Source organism: Peromyscus leucopus, unplaced genomic scaffold (genome assembly GCF_004664715.2).
Source record: "Peromyscus leucopus breed LL Stock unplaced genomic scaffold, UCI_PerLeu_2.1 scaffold_309, whole genome shotgun sequence".
Lineage (NCBI taxonomy): Eukaryota > Metazoa > Chordata > Mammalia > Rodentia > Cricetidae > Peromyscus > Peromyscus leucopus.
Genome location: NW_023505188.1, coordinates 19147 through 38885, shown reverse-complemented (window position 1 = coordinate 38885; position 19739 = coordinate 19147). Strand labels below are relative to the sequence as shown.

The 19739-nt window shown below is 42.6% G+C and overlaps 1 protein-coding gene across 1 annotated transcript; it reads right to left on the bottom strand.

Annotated features, from left to right (window-relative positions):
- Nucleotides 1–10348: 10348 nt before the first annotated feature.
- On the bottom strand, nt 10349–19497 carry LOC119087209 (disks large homolog 5-like). The gene is made up of 5 exons (XM_037201908.1): nt 16692–19497; nt 15431–15562; nt 14597–14780; nt 12129–12244; nt 10349–11183 (listed from the first exon to the last, which is right to left on the bottom strand). The coding sequence occupies exons 1-5, from the start codon at nt 16796–16798 to the stop codon at nt 10991–10993; spliced, it is 732 nt and encodes a 243-aa protein (XP_037057803.1). The 5' UTR covers nt 16799–19497; the 3' UTR covers nt 10349–10990.
- Nucleotides 19498–19739: the final 242 nt, after the last annotated feature.

Sequence of the window (19739 nt, the reverse complement as noted above, 5' to 3'; positions counted from 1 at the left end):
GTAGATCTTGTATATTGAGCCAATACAACATTTTGTCAAGCAGTCCAAGCAAGAACAGTTTCTTGGCCAAATGGCTACTTTTGTCAAGAAGAAGATAAATTCTATGTAGTGACTTTGAGGTCCATCTTCTTCTCTGAAGTAAATCGGTGCTGTCGGGAAACGACATGTCTCACTGTCCAGAAAGTCTACATTTTTGAAAACATTTTAAATGCTGTATTTGTAGGTCTTTGAAGTGTTTGAAGATTGCCTACCTAATTGAATTATATCTATGTATACCTGGAAAATTTAACATGGCTATAAGTTTGACTATCATAGAAGAATAATTATTAATCTACATTTTTAATTATCTATTATACATTTAAATGAGTTGTACAAACATAATACCTTAAACAAGAGAAGAAATATACATATATTATAACAAAATTAATTTGAAATTTGTATTAATAAACTAAAATCCAAAGCAATGTAAAACATTTTTAAACAAGTTGTTTTCTTTAAAAGTAGGTTTATTAATCTAACCATTTATCTTATCATATCTAAACTATCCCCCCTTTTTTAGAAAGAGATTGCATATATAATTAACCTGTTTTAAATAAAAATATTGGTTTTTCTTGTCCCAACCAGAGGGCTATTTTGATATGGGACAGAAGACTCTCTCAACCTTTTGTTTTAGCAATATGTTTGGGTTTAGAGAAGGAGTGAGCCAATTTTATTTCCAAAGCCAGCTTGGTATATTTGGGAATTTGGGTGTAGCGTTTCATATTATTTTTTGCTGAATGAGGGTGCCGTATTTTTATGGGAGCATAAAGAAAATTTTAGGATTATGGGGTAGTCTGTGAGGCTGTATTGTCTAAGCCAGTTGCCTTGAAATCATTTTGGATGTTGGATCATCTGTGCCATGGTGTCATCGGAGACCTTTCAGAGGGTCTTGGTTGGTTAAACCTGGTGTATCTTAATCTGAAACAAATCCATAGCCTCTTAATTTTTGTGTAAACAAAAGCAGAACCTCCTTTTCAAAGCTACATACCTTTAGATCCAAATTTTGAAGTCAAGGTAACTTTAAAATATACATATTGGTTTAGCTAAGCAGCCTTTACAATCAAATGTCTCTCTGCAGTTAAAAATCCTAAAGACAACACAATCCATATTTTTTGTGTAATATCTATCTTTATGTGGCTTATTTTTATATTATTTTTACTTTTTTTAAAGACTATTTTTTAGAACTATCTATTTTTATATTACTATATACATATATTACTTTTTTTCTATTAAGCCTATGTACATTTTTACATATATTGTAAATCATTTAGAGGTTTATCCCATCTGAATCTGTCTTATTGCAAATCTATTGCTTTAAACTGGAGTATTACTAAGCCTGAATGGCAGCTGTGGCTGCAGGCTCTGCCTACCTCAGCTTCCCAACATTGCAGAACTATGTTTACCGCCAGCTTTGGAGGAACCATGTTCACCGCTGGACTGTGGGAGGCAGTGGGTCTATGTCTCTATCAAAGCAGTGTGTAGCCCAGAAAACTCTTTTTTTTGTCTGTACTAACAAACACTAAATCCACCATGCAGTGTTACGTGCAGCTTGCAGATGCCTCATTCCCGCCATGCTGTAGGTCCCACCATCAAATCGAGGAGCTCAAGCAAACAGGCTGCTGGTAAATTGATAGAGACAACAGGAAGCTATTTTTAGCTCTGTTTTAGAATCTTCTTTCTCAGGTTATAGGTGAAAAGTCCTGTTTGATTTTTAGAGAGCTTGGACTTTTAAAGTGTTATAATTTTTAAAGGTTGTGGGATTTTTAAAACTTACACTGTGTTTTATATTATGATATTAACATAAGAATTTGGGAATCAAGAAATAAGTGGTTATGGCGTTGAGTTGATGTGTGTCATACTGACAAGGAATACAAAGTCCTAGTTAATTTTATCTGTTGTATACAATGAAGACTCCACAGAAGTCTTCCCTAGTCCTCCTGTATTAAGAAGAGGGAGTTTTGCCTTTTTATGTTTTGTGTTTTGTGTTTTGTGTTTGTTTGTCTTTCCTTTCCAGGATGCATGTAGTGAGCAAGAAGGGGTCTGGAGGATTTAAAGTAAAAAACACATCTTTGAGGAACCCCACTCTTTCTGACTGCTGCATTGTGATTGCTGTGTTGGGCCTTTCTTCCTTTTTCTTTAAAGAACACTCATTTCTCCCTCCTGTGCCTCTTTCCACCACAGTTACTACCAGGCACATCATACTTATTTCAATGTCTACTCTCCTATGTATAGAAATTGGATTTCCAGTGGATCCCATCCTTCACAAGAAAACAGAGATGAGTGTTTACTTCTACTTCAGCCATCCATTACCATAAGGAGGCTAAAAAGAGTCATCATGACCATGGTATCTACAGCTGAACCAGATGTAACTTATGACTATTTTCACTTCTTCCTTTCAGTGTCTAAGAGAGCAATTTGCTCAAGAATATTAGTGAAGATGGGAATACGACTGTGATGGCTATTCTTGGTTGTCAATGTGAATACATATGATATTAACTAAAATCAAAATATATAGAGCACATATATGGGAGATTTCATTTGAAGTAGGAGGATCTACTTCTAGGCCTGATCTTTGAGGTGGGAAGTCTCACTTTAATTCAGACTTTAACCCAGATGTAATCTGGATCACTCCTTCTTCTAGAAGCATGTATAATGAAATGGAAGAAGGAAGATTTACTCTTTCTCTACTTGCTCTTGCCTTGTGATCACATACATTCCTTCACTGGGATTAGAACCTACTTCTTTAAGATTACAGCATAGACTACAAACAGCTAATACATCCATTCTTGTGGATGGAGCATCTACTGGATATTGGTCTTTCCATCATGGCCAGACATTTTTGTATAGGCTGCACCACAGCCTGGAAGTCATTCTAACAAAACACTTTCTAGATATAGAGAACTTCAGCTTATAACTTCTGTTACTTTAGAGAGCCCTGACTAATACACCAGGCATGTAGAGAGGATATTCTAGGGCAGTTTGTGTCTCAGCTACGTCACAAATTCCCAATGGCCACCTTCCTTCAACCATTCTTCAGGTGAGGCTTTGAGGTTGGCCTTCTTGGCTCCTATAACATCTCAGTAATGACAGGAAAATCACGAAAGTCCCACACTTCTCCAATGGAATGCAGAATAATACAGTTAAATAAGTGTCTCAGATGGAGAGTTTCCAGGGTAAGTGAGGAATGGAAACAAATCCCCATGTCTTAGCTTTTGTGGGCCATGACTGGGCACCCCCACCCACATGAAGATCAGAGGACAATTTGTCAGAGGTTTGTTGTCTCCTTCAATCACGTGAGTCCCAGGGAAGGAACTAAGACCTATAAAACAGGCAACAAGTACCTTTGCTCACTCAGCCAATTGTTCAGCTGAATACATCATCCATGGAATTGAATGAGCTTTGTATATATATATTGATGTTCTGCATGTATATCTGTTCTTTTTTTATGAAGAGTAGATTCTTTCTACCCTTGCATGACAACACCAATTTGGCATCCAAAGGATTATTTCCTCCACGCATTAACTCTCTGATTCAGTCTCAGAATCCAGATCTGGTCCAGGGGAGCTTCACAAGATAAAGTATTCATCTGCAAGGAACCCTTTCTCAGTATACAGTGAGATCTGCTGTGTGAAAAGAGCAGCATGAACCATCCCTTCCCCTTCCTAGCCTTATACAGGCATGCTCTCCATCAGAGACATGTGGCTTTTGTTTCAGGCTTCATTCACTGTGGCTGGTCTGAAGCTTCCTCTCAACACTTACCTGGAGTATCAATAGGGACTCCTAACCACATCTCCACCACCAGAGGGTCTTCTCAGTTCAGCAATTCATCACATGGCCCTAACTGCATTGTGAGTCATGATGAGATGTGAGAGATCTGCTACAACCCTGACAATAAGTGACGCTGGAGCAGGATCCTGAACCCATGAACACCTTACATGAAAGCCTGGCATCCTAAGACAATTACCATGCCTACATCATATATTTGTCCCTACTGGATTCCTGAAATTTATCTTTTTGGTTGGGGCTGTTTCGTTCCAACTAATACAGCACAGATGGCTAGAAGGACAAAAGTCAAGTGCAGGAGCTGAAGAGTTGGCTGCTTCACTTTGAGTAATTGTTTCTCTCCCAAAGAACCAACAGGGCCACTAAAAAGCCTCTGTAACTCGTTTCAGGTAGAATTTGATGCCCTCTTCTGGCATGTGGTGGAATAGCATAGAGATAGATTACAGCCATTCAGAATGCAAAACACCCATACATATAAATAAAAGACAGAAATCTTTAAAAACCTGTAGCACTAATGCATCATTAAGCCCCACAGCAGCAAAAAAAAAATGTCCAAAATTATCTTTGAATTCATTCTATCTGTTATTTGGTTATCCCTGAAGCTATATTTCAAGGAAATCAGAGACAGCTCGAGGTTTTTAATTTGTATTTATTTAATATTTTATTGATTCTCCGTTGGTTTCACATCTTGCATCCCAATCCCAGTCTTCCAACTACCTGTTCCCTTGGATCTGTGCTCTGCCCTTGATGAAAATGATGCAAAGCAAATCAAAACTACTCTGAGACTTAATGTGTCATGAGGCAGAACAGATAAAATTAATTTTAAAAAAATGACATGAAATGTTGGGGAAGATATGGAGTACAGGAAACACTCATCCATTCCTTGTGAGAAGGCACACTTGTACAGAAACTATGGAAATAGTTGTAGCTGTTTCTTGGGAAGCTAGGAATCGATCAAGACCCAACTATGCCACTGTTGGTGTAAACCTAAAGGATGCTTCACCTACCACAGAGACACTTACTTGCTCAACCATGTTCATTACTGCTCTATTTATAATAGCTAGAAACTGGAGACATCCTAGGTGTCCCTCAACACATGAATGTCAAAAAAATGTGGTTTGCTTACAGAGATGGGCTATTACTTAGGAGTTAAAAAGAAAACCATGACATTTGCAGGTAAATGGAGAGAGCTAGAAAATGTAACTCTATTTAAAATGAGTGACAATACATACAAGCCACAAAGGATAGTTGGTAAATTTGACTATTGAGGTCTCTTCCAGAAGCTGCAGGGTGGACATAAGGAGGGACTATTAACTGACAGCACGTTTGACCATCCTTCCAGTGTTTTGGTGGAGGAATTCCCATGAGAAGCCCTTACCCCTTACTGCAGAGACCAGGTCCGCAAAACAAGCCTGAATCACCAACTGGATACTAGAGTTTCTGTTCTAAAGAAATTCTACTTGATGATTTGGTTAAGGCTGCATCCCATTTTTAGAGCTGTAGATGTTTCAATCATCTGAAGCAGCACCAGGAACATTGTCTAAAGTCAGTGTCCTTGGGGACACACACTGCAGTGCCCTCACTCATCATGGTAGTGTCAATGGGAGATCTGAAATAAGATTTGGCTCTGGAGTGTTTTGTGCTTCCTGGTGCTGCAGCTTCCAAATCCTGCCTCTTTGACCACCAGTAAACTTTGACCACAAATCCCAATAAACCATTTTGCTTTGAAAGTAATCGGAGTCTTCCACTGTTGTGTTAAATGAAGACTCCACAGAAGTCTTCCCTGGCCCTCCTGTTTTAAGAGGGAGTTTTGGCATTTTTGTGTTGTTTTTTCATTTGTTTTTCCTTTTCAGGATGCATGGAGTCAGCAAGAAGGGGTCTGGGGGATTTAAAGTAAAAAACACATGGGCTGATACCCCCCCTTTCTGACTGCTGCAGTATGTTTTCTGTGTTGGGCCTTTCTTCCTTTTTCTTTAAAGGACACCCATTTCTCCCTCCTGGGCCCATTTCCACCACAGTTACTACTGGGAACATCATAATTATTTCATTGTCTAATTTCATATTGTACAGAAACTGGATTTCTGCCAGATTCCCTCCTTCCCAAGAAACCAGAGATGGGTATTTACTTCTATTTCATCCATCTATGGCCATAAGGAGGCCAATAAAGTCATCATGACCATGAGATCTATAGCTGCCCAATATATAACATGATTATTGTTACTCCTTCTTTTCACTCTCTAAGGGAACCATTTACTCAAGAATATTCGTGAAGAGGGGAATACGACTGTGATGGCTATTCTTGGTTGTCAATATGAATACATATGATATTAACTAAAATCAAAATATATAGAGCACATCTATGGGAGATTTCATTTGGAGTAGGAGGATCTACTTCTAGTCCTGATCTTTGAGGTAGGAAGTCACACCTTTAATTTATTCTTTAACCCAGGTGTAACCTGGACCAGTCCTTTTGCTGGAAGCATGTATAATGAAAAGGAAGAAGGATTTATTTACTCTCTCTATGATTGCTCTTGCCTTGTGAGCACATCCATTTCTTCACTGGAATTAGAATCTACTTCTTCATGATTACAGTATAGACTTCATATGGCCAACACATCCAGTCTTGTGGACTGAGCAACTACTGGATTCTTGGACTTTCCATCATATCCAGCCATTGTTGTATAGGCTGGACCACAGCCTGGAAGTCATTCTAACAAATCCCTTTTCTAGATATGGGGGGGATTCAGTTTATAACTTCTGTTAATCTAGAGAACCCTGACTAATACACCAGGCATGTAGAGAGGACATTCTAGAGCAGTTTGTGTCTCATCAATGTCACAAATTCTCAATGGCCACCTTCCCTTAACCATTCTTCAGGTGATGCTTTGATGTCAACCTTCTTGGCTTCTACAGCATCTCAGTAATGACAATAAAATAGCAGAAGTCCCACATCTCTCCAATGGAATGCAGAGTAATACAATTAATGAGTGTCTCAGATGGTGAGATTCTAGGTAAGTGAGGAAAGGAAACAAATCCCCATGTCTTAGCTTTTGTGGGCCATGACTGGGCCATGACTTCCATACCTACAAGAAGAGCAGAGGACAATTTGTCAGAGGTATTTTGTCTCCATCAGTCGTGTGAGTCCCAGGAAAGGAACTAAGATGTGTAGGCCTGGCAGCAGGTACCTTTGCCCACTGAACCATCTCTCCAGCTGATCACAACATCCATGGAATTAATGAGCTATATATATGTATGTATGTTGGTGTTCTGTGTGTATATATGTTCTTTATTCATGAAGAGTAGATTCTTTCTACCCTTGTTTGATATCACCAGTTTTGAACCCCACAGGATTATTTCCTCCACACATTAACTCTCTGATTCAGTCTCAGAAGTGAGAACAGGTCCAGGGGAGCTTCATAAGTATAAAGCACTCATCTGGATGGAAACTTTCCTCAGTATACAGTGAGATCTGATGTGGGGAAAGAGCAGCATCAACCATCCCTCTCCTTTCCTAGCCTTGCACGGGCATGCTTTCCATCACATTCAGGCACATGGCTTTTGATGCAGACTTCATCCACTCTGGCTGGTCTGAAGCTTCCTCCCAACACTTAGCTGGAGCATCAAGAGGGACTCCTAACTACACCTACACCACCAGGAGGGTCTTCTCAGATCAGCAATTCATCAGATGGCCCTAATCTACATTGTCAATCAGGATGAGATGTGAGAGATCTGTTATAACCCTGACAATAAGTTGTGCTGGAGTAGGATCCTGAACCCATGAACACCTTGCATGGATGCATGGCATTCTAAGACAATTACCATGCCTACATCATATATTTGTCCCTACCGAACTCCTGAAATTTCTCTTTGGTTTGGGCTGATCCATTCCAACTAATACACCACACATGGCTAGAAGGACAAAAGTCAAGTGCAGGGGCTGGAGAGATGGCTCCTTTACTTTGAGTAATTGTTTCTCTCCCAAAGAACCAACAGGGCAGCTAAAAAGCCTCTTTAACTCCAGTTCAGGTACAATTTGATGCCCTCTTCTGGCCTCAGCTGGAATTGCAATCAGCTATATTACAGCCCTTCAGCAGACAAAACACCCATACATATGAATAAAAGAAATAAATTGTTAAAAAACAGTTGTACTAATGCATCATTAAGGCCAACAGCAGCAAAAAGAAAATGTCCCAACTTATCTTTGAATTCACTCTGTCTATTATGTGGTTATCACTGAAGCTATATTTCAAGAAAATCAGAGGAAGATAGCTCTGGTTTTTTAATTTGTTTTTATTTAATGTTTTATTGATTCTCTGTTGGTTTCACATCATGCATCCCAATCCCACTCTTCCAACTACATGTTTCTTGTATCTGTGCTCTGCCTGTGATACCTCCCATCTAAAATAAAACAATTTAAAAGAAAAATGGAAAACCCAAAACCAAAGTAAACAAACAAAAATCTTGCTGAGGAATCTGTAGTGTGGCCCAGTGAGTGACACAGTACATTCTATCATCTATACATCTTTTCTTGTAAGTGTTCTGGCCTCTGATTTCTACTACACTGTCAATAATCCACCCTCACTGGGACTTCTCTTGGATATAGAATTGATGTCTGTGTCATGGAGATCCTGTAGCTCTGATCTGCAGATCTGGGCCATTCACATGTCCTTGCAGTTCATAGATGAAGAGAGTGTTAGGGTGGGATAACTTATAGCCCTGGTTATGAACCTGGGTGGCAACTGGGTTAGTGAGCCTACCAGCTTTCCCTCATCAAGAATTGGGTATACACTGAATTGGCAACACTATCCACATGCAAAGCCCTGTGTATCCCTGGCTTGGCTGGGAACTCACTATGTAGCCTAAGATGGTGTAACAGATTTCTGGTGTTAAAGGAGGATCTGGAGTTACAAGATGAAAACATCACACATGATATTAAGAGTGAAGAGTTGGAAACTGTCTGTCTAGAAGAACTTGACCTGAAGATAATCTATGACAGATTTCCCATCACATAAGGAGGGCTAAGTAGCTTGCCAAAGACATCGACATTAAACGGATAGAAAAAGTCTTGCTCACCAACATCTCTACCCTCCATGTTGTAGTACCCCTCACAGAAGCCACATTCTGCTGAATGTCAGGGTTCTCAGTAACTCCAGTCTCAGGTTTTCTGTGTCTCAAGCTCATTGGTGATGCTTTCTTTTCTTCAGGAGTACTGAGCCAACAGACCCATATATCTGATGGGGGCTGGATCACCTGGAGGTCACTTGGTGTTTGTCTCACTAGTGAAATCACAACTAAAATGGGTGTCTTCATCTGAGAGGGCCTTAACCCTAAGACTGAAGAATGTCATGTGATCAAGATGTCTGGGACTTCTTTGGCCTCCTTAGATTTCCCTCGAGACCTGCCCTCAGAGAAGGAAAGACCACCATATATAGAGCAGCCTGGCTGGCATACAAGCTAGACAAACTTTGAACCCAAAGCAATGCTGACCAGAGAAATAGGTCTTTTTTATTTTATAATTTATTTTAATTTTACATATTAGCCATGGATTCCCTTGTTCTCCTACCTCCCGCACCTCCCTTCCCTTCTCCCCAGGTCACCCCTCCAATCCCATCTCCTCCAGGGCAAAGACTCCCCTGAGGACTGAGTTCAACCTGATAGATTAAGTCCAGACAGGTCCAGTCCCCTCCTCCTAGCCTGAGCCAAGTGTCCCTGTATAAGCCCGAAGTTCCAAACAGCCAGCTCATGCACTGAGGACAGGAGCCAGTCCCACTTCCTGGATGCCTCCCAAACAGATGAAGCTAATCAACTGCCTCACTTATCCAGAGGGCCTGATCCATTTGTGGGCTCCTCATCTATTGGTTCATAGTTCATGAGTTTCCATTCGCTTGGCTATTTGTCCCTGTGTTTTTTCCAACCTTGGTCTCAACAATTCTCACTCATACAAACCCTCCTCTTTCTTGTCAATTGGACTCCTGGAGCTCAACCTGCGGCCTGGCCGTGGATTTCTTCATCCGGTTCCCTCAGTCATTGGATAGGATTTCCAGCATGACAATTAGGGTATTTGGCCATCCTATCACCAGAGTAGGTCAGTTCGGGCTGTCTCTTGACCATTGCCAGTAGTCTATTGTGGGGGTATCTTTGTTGATTTCTGGGGCCCTCTCTAGCACTTTGCTTCTCCCTATTCTCATGTGGTCTTCATTTATCATGGTCTTTTATTCCTTGTTCTCTCTCTCTGTTCTTGATCCAGCTGGGATCTCCTGATCCCCTAAGCTCTCTTTCCCTTAACCCTTGCCCTTCATTACCCCTATTCACGTCCATGTTGTTCATGTAGATTTCATTCATTTCTCTGTTGTTGGGCGATCCCTGTGTCTTTCTTGGGGTCCTGTTTTCTACATAGCCTCCCTGGAGTTGTTAGTAGCAGTCTAGACATCTTTGTTTTACATCTAGTATCCTCCTATGAGTGAATACATACCATGTTTGTCTTTCTGAGTCTGGGTTACCTCACTCAGGATGATTTTTTTCTAGATCCATCCATTTGCCTGCAAACCTCATGATGTCATTGTTTTTCTCTGCTGAGTAGTATTCCATTGTGTATATGACCACATTTTAGGTCATAAGAGTGAAGAGTGTGGAATCACATTTTTCTTAATAAAGATACAATCATTTTACTCAATAATGGATTATAGGCACACAATATAACCAGTAAATAATTTTATCAAAATACCAAACAACAAGAACCAAAGAAACAACAAATGAATTCAAAACCTTAAACTATAACAAAGAAAACCAAAAAACCCAAAGCAAACAAAACCGAACAAAACAACAAACAAAAAATTATGCTAAGCAGCTTGCTAGATTAAAAGATTAAAAGGTTAGGTTAATCATGCAACACTTTGAGGCACAGTCAACAGCCTGTGGCTGGCCTTGGATACATGGTAGGAAGGCAGGCGCAAATGTAAAAGACCTTTTCAAAGCAAGTATAGCCATGCCCCATGGGACTTTGTAGTGCATATTCTTCTGAGGAGGCTTCCATCCTAGGGTGGAGAACGCCATGGGTTCAAGTGGTCTGTGGCTTCTTTGGCCTCCTCAGTTCTCTCAAAGCTGTTGTGTGAGAAGGAAAGGCAATCAGTCCCAGAGGCATCCTGGCTGGGCCACAGGCTAGACAAAATCAGGGCCTATTCACACTGGAAGCCAATGTCAAGAGCCCCCAGTTCCCATGAATGCCATGGTTGCACACGTTGGAATGCAGTGGTGGCTCACTTGCCTGTGATACTTCCTGCTCCTGCTGCAGCAGCTCTGTCTGCAGGAGGCTCTCATCCTGGGCTGTGACATGTTCTAGGTCATGCTGGAGATTTTCTGACCTAGAGGAGGAAGTCAGTTAGGGAACAGGCCTGGTGGCTACCTGCTATGTCAGCTGTTGAGCCTGAACCAGCTGTAATCAGTGGAACAGTCCAGCATGACCTTTCAGCTCATGTCATTCCCTCATTTCCTAGGAGAGTAGTGTCAGAGTGCATCTTAGCCTGGATTTTATTCTGTGTTTTAAAATATGCTAGAAGACAAACTGAGAACTACACAGTGCTGGACAAAAAAAATCCACACATTTCTCCAGTTGTCTAGATACAATATTTTGAGAAAAACATAACAGTGTATCAAGGTCTGAGTGACAGTTCAGAGTAGATGTACATGGCCCTGATTAGATACCAGGTTAATGAGCAACCTGGGAAACTGAATGTAGTCCCTCTAGAGAGCCTACAAAATAAAAGCAGTGAAGGTTCTGATTATTCCTAGAGCACAGAGACCTGCCTGAGTTCAATACCTCAACACCTTAAATAATCTTATGTCCAGAAAAATCTTTTCTCAAGAGACAGATGCACACTGCAGAGAGCTTATAATCAGCAGGAGTGTGCTGCATGCAGATCTACCCAAAAGTAGGAACTTCTCCTTAAAGGTGATGTTCTGGAAGGAAAACAAAGTAACGAGAGCACACACTGTCCTTCAAAACTAACCTTCCTCCTGCTAGGTTGAGGACTACCATAGGGAGATTTGTGGGGAGACACAGGGTACACTGAGAAGATACCAGAGATCTCAGAAGGGAATAAGTGGTACACACTCCTCAGAAAAATAAGGCTAAATCATAGTGTTTCCTGGAGAAGTTCTTGTTAACTGGGCCAGCACAATACCCTGAGGTGGTCTTTCCCTGCCTGTGGATGAGAGCCATCCAGATGGGGAGATTCCCAAAAAGGACAGAGATGCAGGTACAGGTGACCTCCATCGTTCTAACTACTCCTCCCAGGTTGGGCTCCTACCTCATCTCATAGACACTGAAGTGATGTTGCAGCTTTTCTGCCAAGTCCCTTTGCTGGGTGACCAGCTCCTTCTGATTCAGCAGGCCCTTCAGTCTTTCATCCAGCCTTTCTTGCTCCTGTTCATTAGAATATTGTGTTCTCAGCAGAGAGTTCTCACTCTCATGCACACACATAAAGTCAAGGACACACACACAAGTACATTTATGTACCCATACAAGCCCATTGTAATGCACTAACATGTTCAATTTCCCTGCCAATTCTAATACAAGGAGAAATCACCAGGAATACTATTGAGAAGAAGATTAAATTTTGTTGGATGAGAAATGAATACAGTGGGCATGAGAGATAGGCACAGTACTTTCTCAATAAAGTTAGTTGGTCTCCATCATCATTAAAAATATAACGAGTAATTTCAGAGAAAAACACACACATGAGTTTACACATTCATACACACTAGTGCTTTTAAGCACCCATACTCCCCATACTCCCAACACACACACAAGCATTTACCCCTACACATACAGGAAATATGGGCACACAAACACCCGTCACCCACAGAAGGTTATATACAGAAACCAAAGGAACACTAATGTCCAAATAATAGCCAGCATTCACACACAGAGAGAGGTTCACCCACACAGATGGACAGAAATGCACACACACACACACACACACACACACACACACACACACACACTTCCAGAACCTTAGATGGCCACGAGAGGACTGCTGTCTTGCAGCACCTTTTCTGCTGCAGGGGGAAGTCATGGGACTTCTCTACTGTGTACAAAGCTCTTAGACTCAGTCAGGCTCTGCTACCATGGCCTGCACTTACTTTTCCTTCCATGAACTTTATATATCCCCAAACTTACTCATTCCACAGGTTGCTAGTTAATTCATCATAGTCTCTTCACTACACTTACCCTAAGTCCTCTGAGAAGACCTGGATAGCTCAAGTGAAAGAGAGTGACCCATGGTCAACATCCAGGAGGTTTTCAACAGATGACAGTGCATATGATGAATTCAGACCCAATGTCTGTCAGAAGGAGGCCAGTGACATCACCTGCAGTGCTTTTCAGGAACACAGCACTCTGCACAACTATGAGAGGGAATCTGCTGAGACACAGCCATGCACATGATATAGTCAGCAACACAATGTCAGCAAGGAGATGCACTGTGGGATTCCGTGTTGTGAAGCCAATGAGACAAACAAGACATTTCCTTTGTGTTAGCTCTGTGTAGTGAAAAGGAAGAAGTCTAGTTTTTATTTTTAAAGTAGGTGTATTGTTTGATTTTGTTATTTATTAAAGAACACATGTATACCAAAGCAATAAAAGTGTATAAACACAAGAGAAACTACTCCCTCCTTTTTCTTTCTGAGCAATTGAAACTTGTGACAATTAGATGAGACAAAACAAGACAGAAGGCCCCATTGAAGAAGAGGAGATCCAGAGTCCTGGCCAGCCCGAATAGCCCAAACAGATAATTTTATGTTCAGTGAATGACCTTGGTTCAAGGGAACAAGAGAGTAAGCAGCAGATGACAACATGGGGTTTCATTATGTAGTCTTGAACACACCCGTCTATGTACACATTTACATACACCTGTAAGGATCACACACAGACAACAGGAATCAAAAGCAAGCAGAAAAAAAGAAGAGGACATCATATTGAGTGAACAGATAATTTAGATTATGCACATCAGATGTTTCCACAGAGGCCTACAACAGTGTTATCCATGTGCTAGGGACTAAAAATGCCTAGAGGAGAGCACACAGCTTAGTCAAACTATGTTGAGCTGATTGGAGAAAATGTTCTCTTCAAGCTTTAAATCTGTCACCCCAACCCTCAAGCTGTCAAAGTCCTCCCACATGTATGGTCATTCAGTCAGCTCCAGACTGAAAACTCCAAGATGGGAGAACTGCCCAGCACCACTCACAGAAAACAGGGCTGACAAGCTGATACTCAGCTTCTGAGAGTGTGACCCAAGAATTAAGCTAAGGCAAGAGAACAAAATGGAATGCAGGAAGAAAGGACAAGTCCACTTGCCACCTGAAAAATTGACAATAAAAACATTCACTTGGCATTGTCTAGGGCTCTAGTCCTTGCAAGCTGCTTCCTACTTATGATCTCACATGACCCCAGAATGCAAATGAGCCACAGGCCACTGACCTAATCAATGAGAGCTCTGTGGTATTCTACAAGTATCTCCCTGCATGACAGATTCTAATATAATGACATGTAGGTGTGTGGTATCTCACAGACCCATCTCTCTGAATGTACTGCAATTCCAGCAGACCAGGAGGTTTTGCTTTCCAATCAGCTAGTATCTAGCAAGAGGCTAACTCTACAGGAAGACTTGTGAATGATCACAGAAATGGATTCTGGATGGGTGGGTGGGTGCTTACATGGGTGTTTTTATTTTATTGTTGGACAGTTGGGCAGTCTGCCACTACTGCCTCAGCCTACCTGATGCTGCTCAGCACAGGGGTCACACATCTTCTCATGGGCCTCCTTTAAGAGCTTCTTCAACTTCTCACAGGTCTCTTGCTCTTCAATCTGCTCCTTCCACAGCAGTATGTTCTGATGTCTCAACAGATGGACATTGTTCCTTAGCTGATTACACTCTGGTAGGATCTGGCCATTGAGGTAACTAAACAATCACCAAAACATAGTGAGCCACAGTGAGCCTCCATTTGCCATCCTACTCCAAGTACTACCAACCATGAAAAGTCTGAGGTCAGCAGAACAAGAATGGAGCTCTCAGTAGACCAGCCAGCATCACTCAAATGCAGGCCAAATCCAGAGAATAGCCAAATTGCAGACAAATTCAAACTACTTCTGAAAATCCAGGTACCAAAAGGGATCTTGTCCCTCTGAGAACAGGGTGCAGTCCACACCTGTGCTTAACTGTTCCTGATATTGGGAAAGCATCAGCAGGTAGAGGCAAAACACACTCTGAATGAGGGCAGATGTTCCAACAGGAATAACTTCTCTCTACAGATCCCAGGCAAACCAGTTCTGTGAAGATCCTGCAAGGGCCCAGAGAACCTGGGCTGCCAGAAATCCCCTTCATGGTGCAAACCATTTTTCTGTCTAAGGTCTCCTGACTTGGGCAGGACAATAATAGAAGGGCCTCAGTGTTTCTTCACACTTAGCAAAATTGAGTCCAAGAGGCAAAAATTGAAGGGCCACAAGGCAGGCTATTGGCTCAGAGGCACACAGGCTACAACCAGAGTCCTCACTTTGAGTCAAGGACAAAGAAGGGCAGAATCAGTCCCTCCCAAGCTATTGGCCACTTACCTAAAGTATTCAGTCTCCTCCATCAGCCCCTTGCACTTGTCCAAGGCTTCAATAATCTCCATGGGCATTTTCTGGAAAGCCGACATCACCTGCTTGTGTTCCATTTCAAGCATCTCTGTTTCAAAGTTCAGCCTGTGGTAGGGCATGGCCCCAGGAAAAATGAACCCCATGAACACAGGCAACAAGGATCACATAAATAAGGCTGTGTCATGGACTACTCCAGCACAGTAGATGCCATAGCCTGGTATTTAAACACTGGGACTTCCTGGTGCTTATTAAACATTCTATCTTGTGCTCAGAACATAACAGCCAGAAGGTGTAAGGTAAGGGATCCAGTTCATGAGCACCCAGAGTGGGAATGGAGCTATAGATAAGTGCTCTAAGAAGTTGCCAGGAATTTGTGCCACATATCTGGAAACACAAGAAACCTATGGAAACATTTCTCCTATCTCTGGAACAGGGATTCTCATTCCTGGGTGCCAATAGCTACACAATGACCCAGAGCAAACAATTAGTACTTCCAGGGAGTAGCCCCAACTTCAGGATGGTTTTATATTGCACAGTGATTCTTATGTTCTAAAGAGGTGAGCACAGTGACCAGGAGGTGTGATGCTCAAAGTGAAGTACCCTTGCTTCACCAGTGCCATCACCTGGACCCATGTTAAATCCTCAGACCCTCTCACAACCCCAATGCTCTAAGGATTGTGCAACACACACACACACACACACACACACACACACACACACACACACACACACACACACCACATGAAATCAGGATGCCCAAGATGTTGAAATGTGGCATTGCCACAGAGTATAAGAAGACCAGAGGGGAGCTTCTGGCCACACCCTTAGTCAGATGAATAAACCAGGGCCCTCCAGCTGCTTTCATGAGGTTTCATACACAATCATCTGCTGGTCAAGTACAAGGACTCTCCACAAACTCACAGCACCTAGCATCTCCCACAAGCTAACAACTGTCAAGGTCTCTTGAAGTACACGTTGAAGGTTCACACACTACCATCTGTACCCCAAGAGTGCAATTGTGGCCACACATTCTTTTTTTCATTTGGAGGAAGCAGAACAGCCTGTGTCCCTATCTCATTGCTCCCCGGGTTCCAAGTCTACATCTCAAAGGAACTCATTAAAACTAGTTTAGGCAGCAGGACACCCTGGAATTTCAGCCTTCTGTTCCTCAGGAAACCTGGGATTGACACTGTGGTTTGAAGAAGGTCAGCAGAGAACTGCGCATAATGACTACCTGTTGTTCAAATCCTTGCAAGTATAATTGGCTAGGATACCACAAAGCTTGTTTCTTTCACATTCCTTGTCATGTAAGCGAATGGTGAGTTTTTCGATTTTTTTCATTTCTTGATCCTGTTCCTGCTCAGTAAAGGTGGAGAGTTGGGATGGTGCCTCTCCAGTAGTCCCTGCAGGTAGATAAAGACAAATTAACTTGTATTCTTGAATGGCAAGGGCCAGGAGAGACCATGCTGAGTCCCAAGAAGAACCCTAAGGGAATGAATGCTAGGGACCCAGTGAACCTTCCAAACAGCAGGAAAGCTATGCTCAAACTCTGCCCACTGATCTCTGTCTCTGTCCTCAACCACTGTGGATAATTATGTGCCTCTCTCCCTAATGCAGTACCCTGGCCCTGGAAGGCATAAGCAAGCCCAGCCAAGTAGAATTGGAGGACAGTTTCAGCTACCATCTGATGTGATGCAAGCAAGGCCTGTTGCCCCTAGAGATTAGCAGCACCAAGTCCTGATCACATGTGTCCAGGACCAAAACATCTACAGATGTGCTATGTGGACAAGGTGGTTTCCCTCCCTTCCTATTGGCATCAGATTTCCATGGAAACTGAAGGAATCCACTAGGATGAAGTGCAGCAACGCCCTACCCAGAGAGGGACAGCTCAGTGGTCCATTTGTTATTCCCAATCCTCTTTCTCAGTCAGAAGGAACTGAAGGAATTCCCAGAAAAGCAGCTGCAAACTGGACAAATCATGGCTCTCCTAAACTAACCTTTAGAAACTCTTGAATCTGGGTCTGCTCTTTAGAAAGCCAGACAAGCTGGACTGGCCCATTACTACCCAGAAACTCCCAGCTGCTGAGCTACACTACTAGAAATATCAGCTCAAGTTCACCTCCTCCAGGAAGCGTCTTGTCCCTTGCTCTGGACTTACTGTGCCTTTCCCAGAACCATTTATTTCTCCAGGTTTTACACTGAGACCAAAGGCCAGCTTCCTTCTGCCTCTCTCTGGTCTCTCCATGTTCTCCATTCTCTCTCCCAAGCAGCCTGCTCAGTCTTGCCAACATGTCCATGGGAACTGAAGGAATAACCCACAGTCATTGGTGTTGCCACAACACTGGTGACATCACAGAGAACACCAAGCACTCTCCATGATAGAATAGAATCTCCATGGAAGGGATGATTAGGGTCACCCCCGGCAGTCCTCACTTATCCTTTAACTAGCTCTTCAGCAGTTCATCAAAAGCCATGTTGCCCTTCCCAGCAGCCTTCCCAGAAACACAAGGGAAGACCTTCAGCACCTCCTCCTTACAAAGCCAGACATCTCTTTCTGTTTCATTAGAATATTTTCACTACTTCATGTATGGGAAGTTGAAGACTGACTTCAAAATACATCTCAGGCAATGACTGGGCCCTTCTTGATATCTGTAATCAATAACATGAGAAAAAAAATGTTGCTAGGGAATTAAGTCAGAATGGTGAGCAGGAAAGTTTAATCCCCTGATGTCAACAAGAACATTGTGCAGGAATCACAAGGCTGTTTACAATATATGGATATGGTAGGAGTCTGTGGGTGTCCTGTCAAAACAAGGAAATGTCCCTTAGTTAATGAGAAATATTTCCCTGAATCATCAGCACAATAAATTCAAGCCAACACAATATTAGCAAATGTGTAATCAGTTAGTGACATGTCAGGCTGGATGGTAAGAACTGGGACTCTGCAGGTGATCCCTGAGACACAAGAGCAAACACTCCTAGGAAGAGTGATGGTCCATTCCTGCACTCAAGTATCAGGAAAGATGAATGGCTAGTGAGAGACCAGACACAGATATGAAAGGACGAATGTGTCACAGTCATGGGGACAATATGTAGTGTGTCACCGCTATGTTGCTTCACCTAGTGCTACACAGAGACTAATTTCTTGATCTGGAGCCATCTGTGAAGAAAAAGGAAGGGGGCACAACCAGCTTAAAGAATACTCATGGGAGCATGAGAAGGGCAGGCAAAGGACACAGGAGACATACGAGGGGTCCTTTACTCTAGACTTTTCCAGAGCCGCACATCACACTTGTCAATTTCCTGGCAGCACTGAAATGAGGAGCTAGCACCATGTTCAGCCTGGATGGCAAATTCTTCAGAAGACTGGACTGTGGTCTCTGGAAGGTACTTGGTGGACCCAAGAACACATGAGTGATGTGAGGTAAACTATGTCCATTCAGATGTTATATCACCCTGACAACCAAGTTAGACAAAGTTAAGTATCTCAGGAATTCCCTAGTCTAGAAGTCAAAGCACAGTACTGCCCTAGGCATTACCTCATCTCAGTCAAACCTGACCCACTGAAGGATGCTCAGGAAGTAACTCACAGATGAGTCTTTGTCCTAGCAATTCCGCAAAGACGAGACTTGAGTCTCCCCCTCTGTGGATGTCAGTTCTCCCATCTCTCTATAGGGAGGTGGATGTCTCAGAAGTCAGCAGGTTTCCTCTCTCTCCCTAGACAATGTGACCCAGGGGACAACCTCCTAAAGCTTATTCACAGCTACAGAGAATGCTCTGTAGCTTCAGAGACCTCAGCCAAGTGCTTTGAAAAACCAGGAGAAAATTGCTACGGTCACACTCAGGTAGTACATGGATGCCCACCTCACTTGCTCTTTGCTTCAGGCTCTCCTGTTAATGGGGAAGCCATGCAGGGTCAGAACATGGTCATCAGATTCACAAAGCCATCCTTACTGACAGTCCAAGACACCCAGAGCTGGCAGGAAGGGGACAGTCTCAGTCCAGGTCCACTGAATCTAACAGCTCTCAGGCTGAACTGCAGACCTGTGTGCCATCAGAAGTTGATAACTCAGAAACCACAGGGGTCACTTGAAGACAGCAGCACTTGGTGTATCCTGCCCTGCTAGTGGCTGTGATGTAAAGTATGAGAACCTCAGGCTTTGCCAGGGCACCCTCCTTTCCCTATTATTACTGGCACACAACTAAAGGACACCAGTGTGTGGGGGAGGGAACACAGTTATGGTACAGAAATCTCATTACTTTCTCTGTGCCTCCTCCCCAC

What these genes read in the sequence shown, in the direction of transcription:
- LOC119087209 (XM_037201908.1), bottom strand. Translation starts at nt 16,798, where the DNA reads ATGAAAAAAATCGAAAAACTCACCATTCGCTTACATGACAAGGAATGT. An exon ending in CCTGTGCTGAGCAGCATCAG is followed by an intron (nt 12,245 to 14,596) that starts GTAGGCTGAGGC and finishes TCTAATGAACAG; the next exon opens with GAGCAAGAAAGGCTGGATGA. An exon ending in TTCAGTGTCTATGAGATGAG is followed by an intron (nt 11,184 to 12,128) that starts GTAGGAGCCCAA and finishes TTCCTCCTCTAG; the next exon opens with GTCAGAAAATCTCCAGCATG.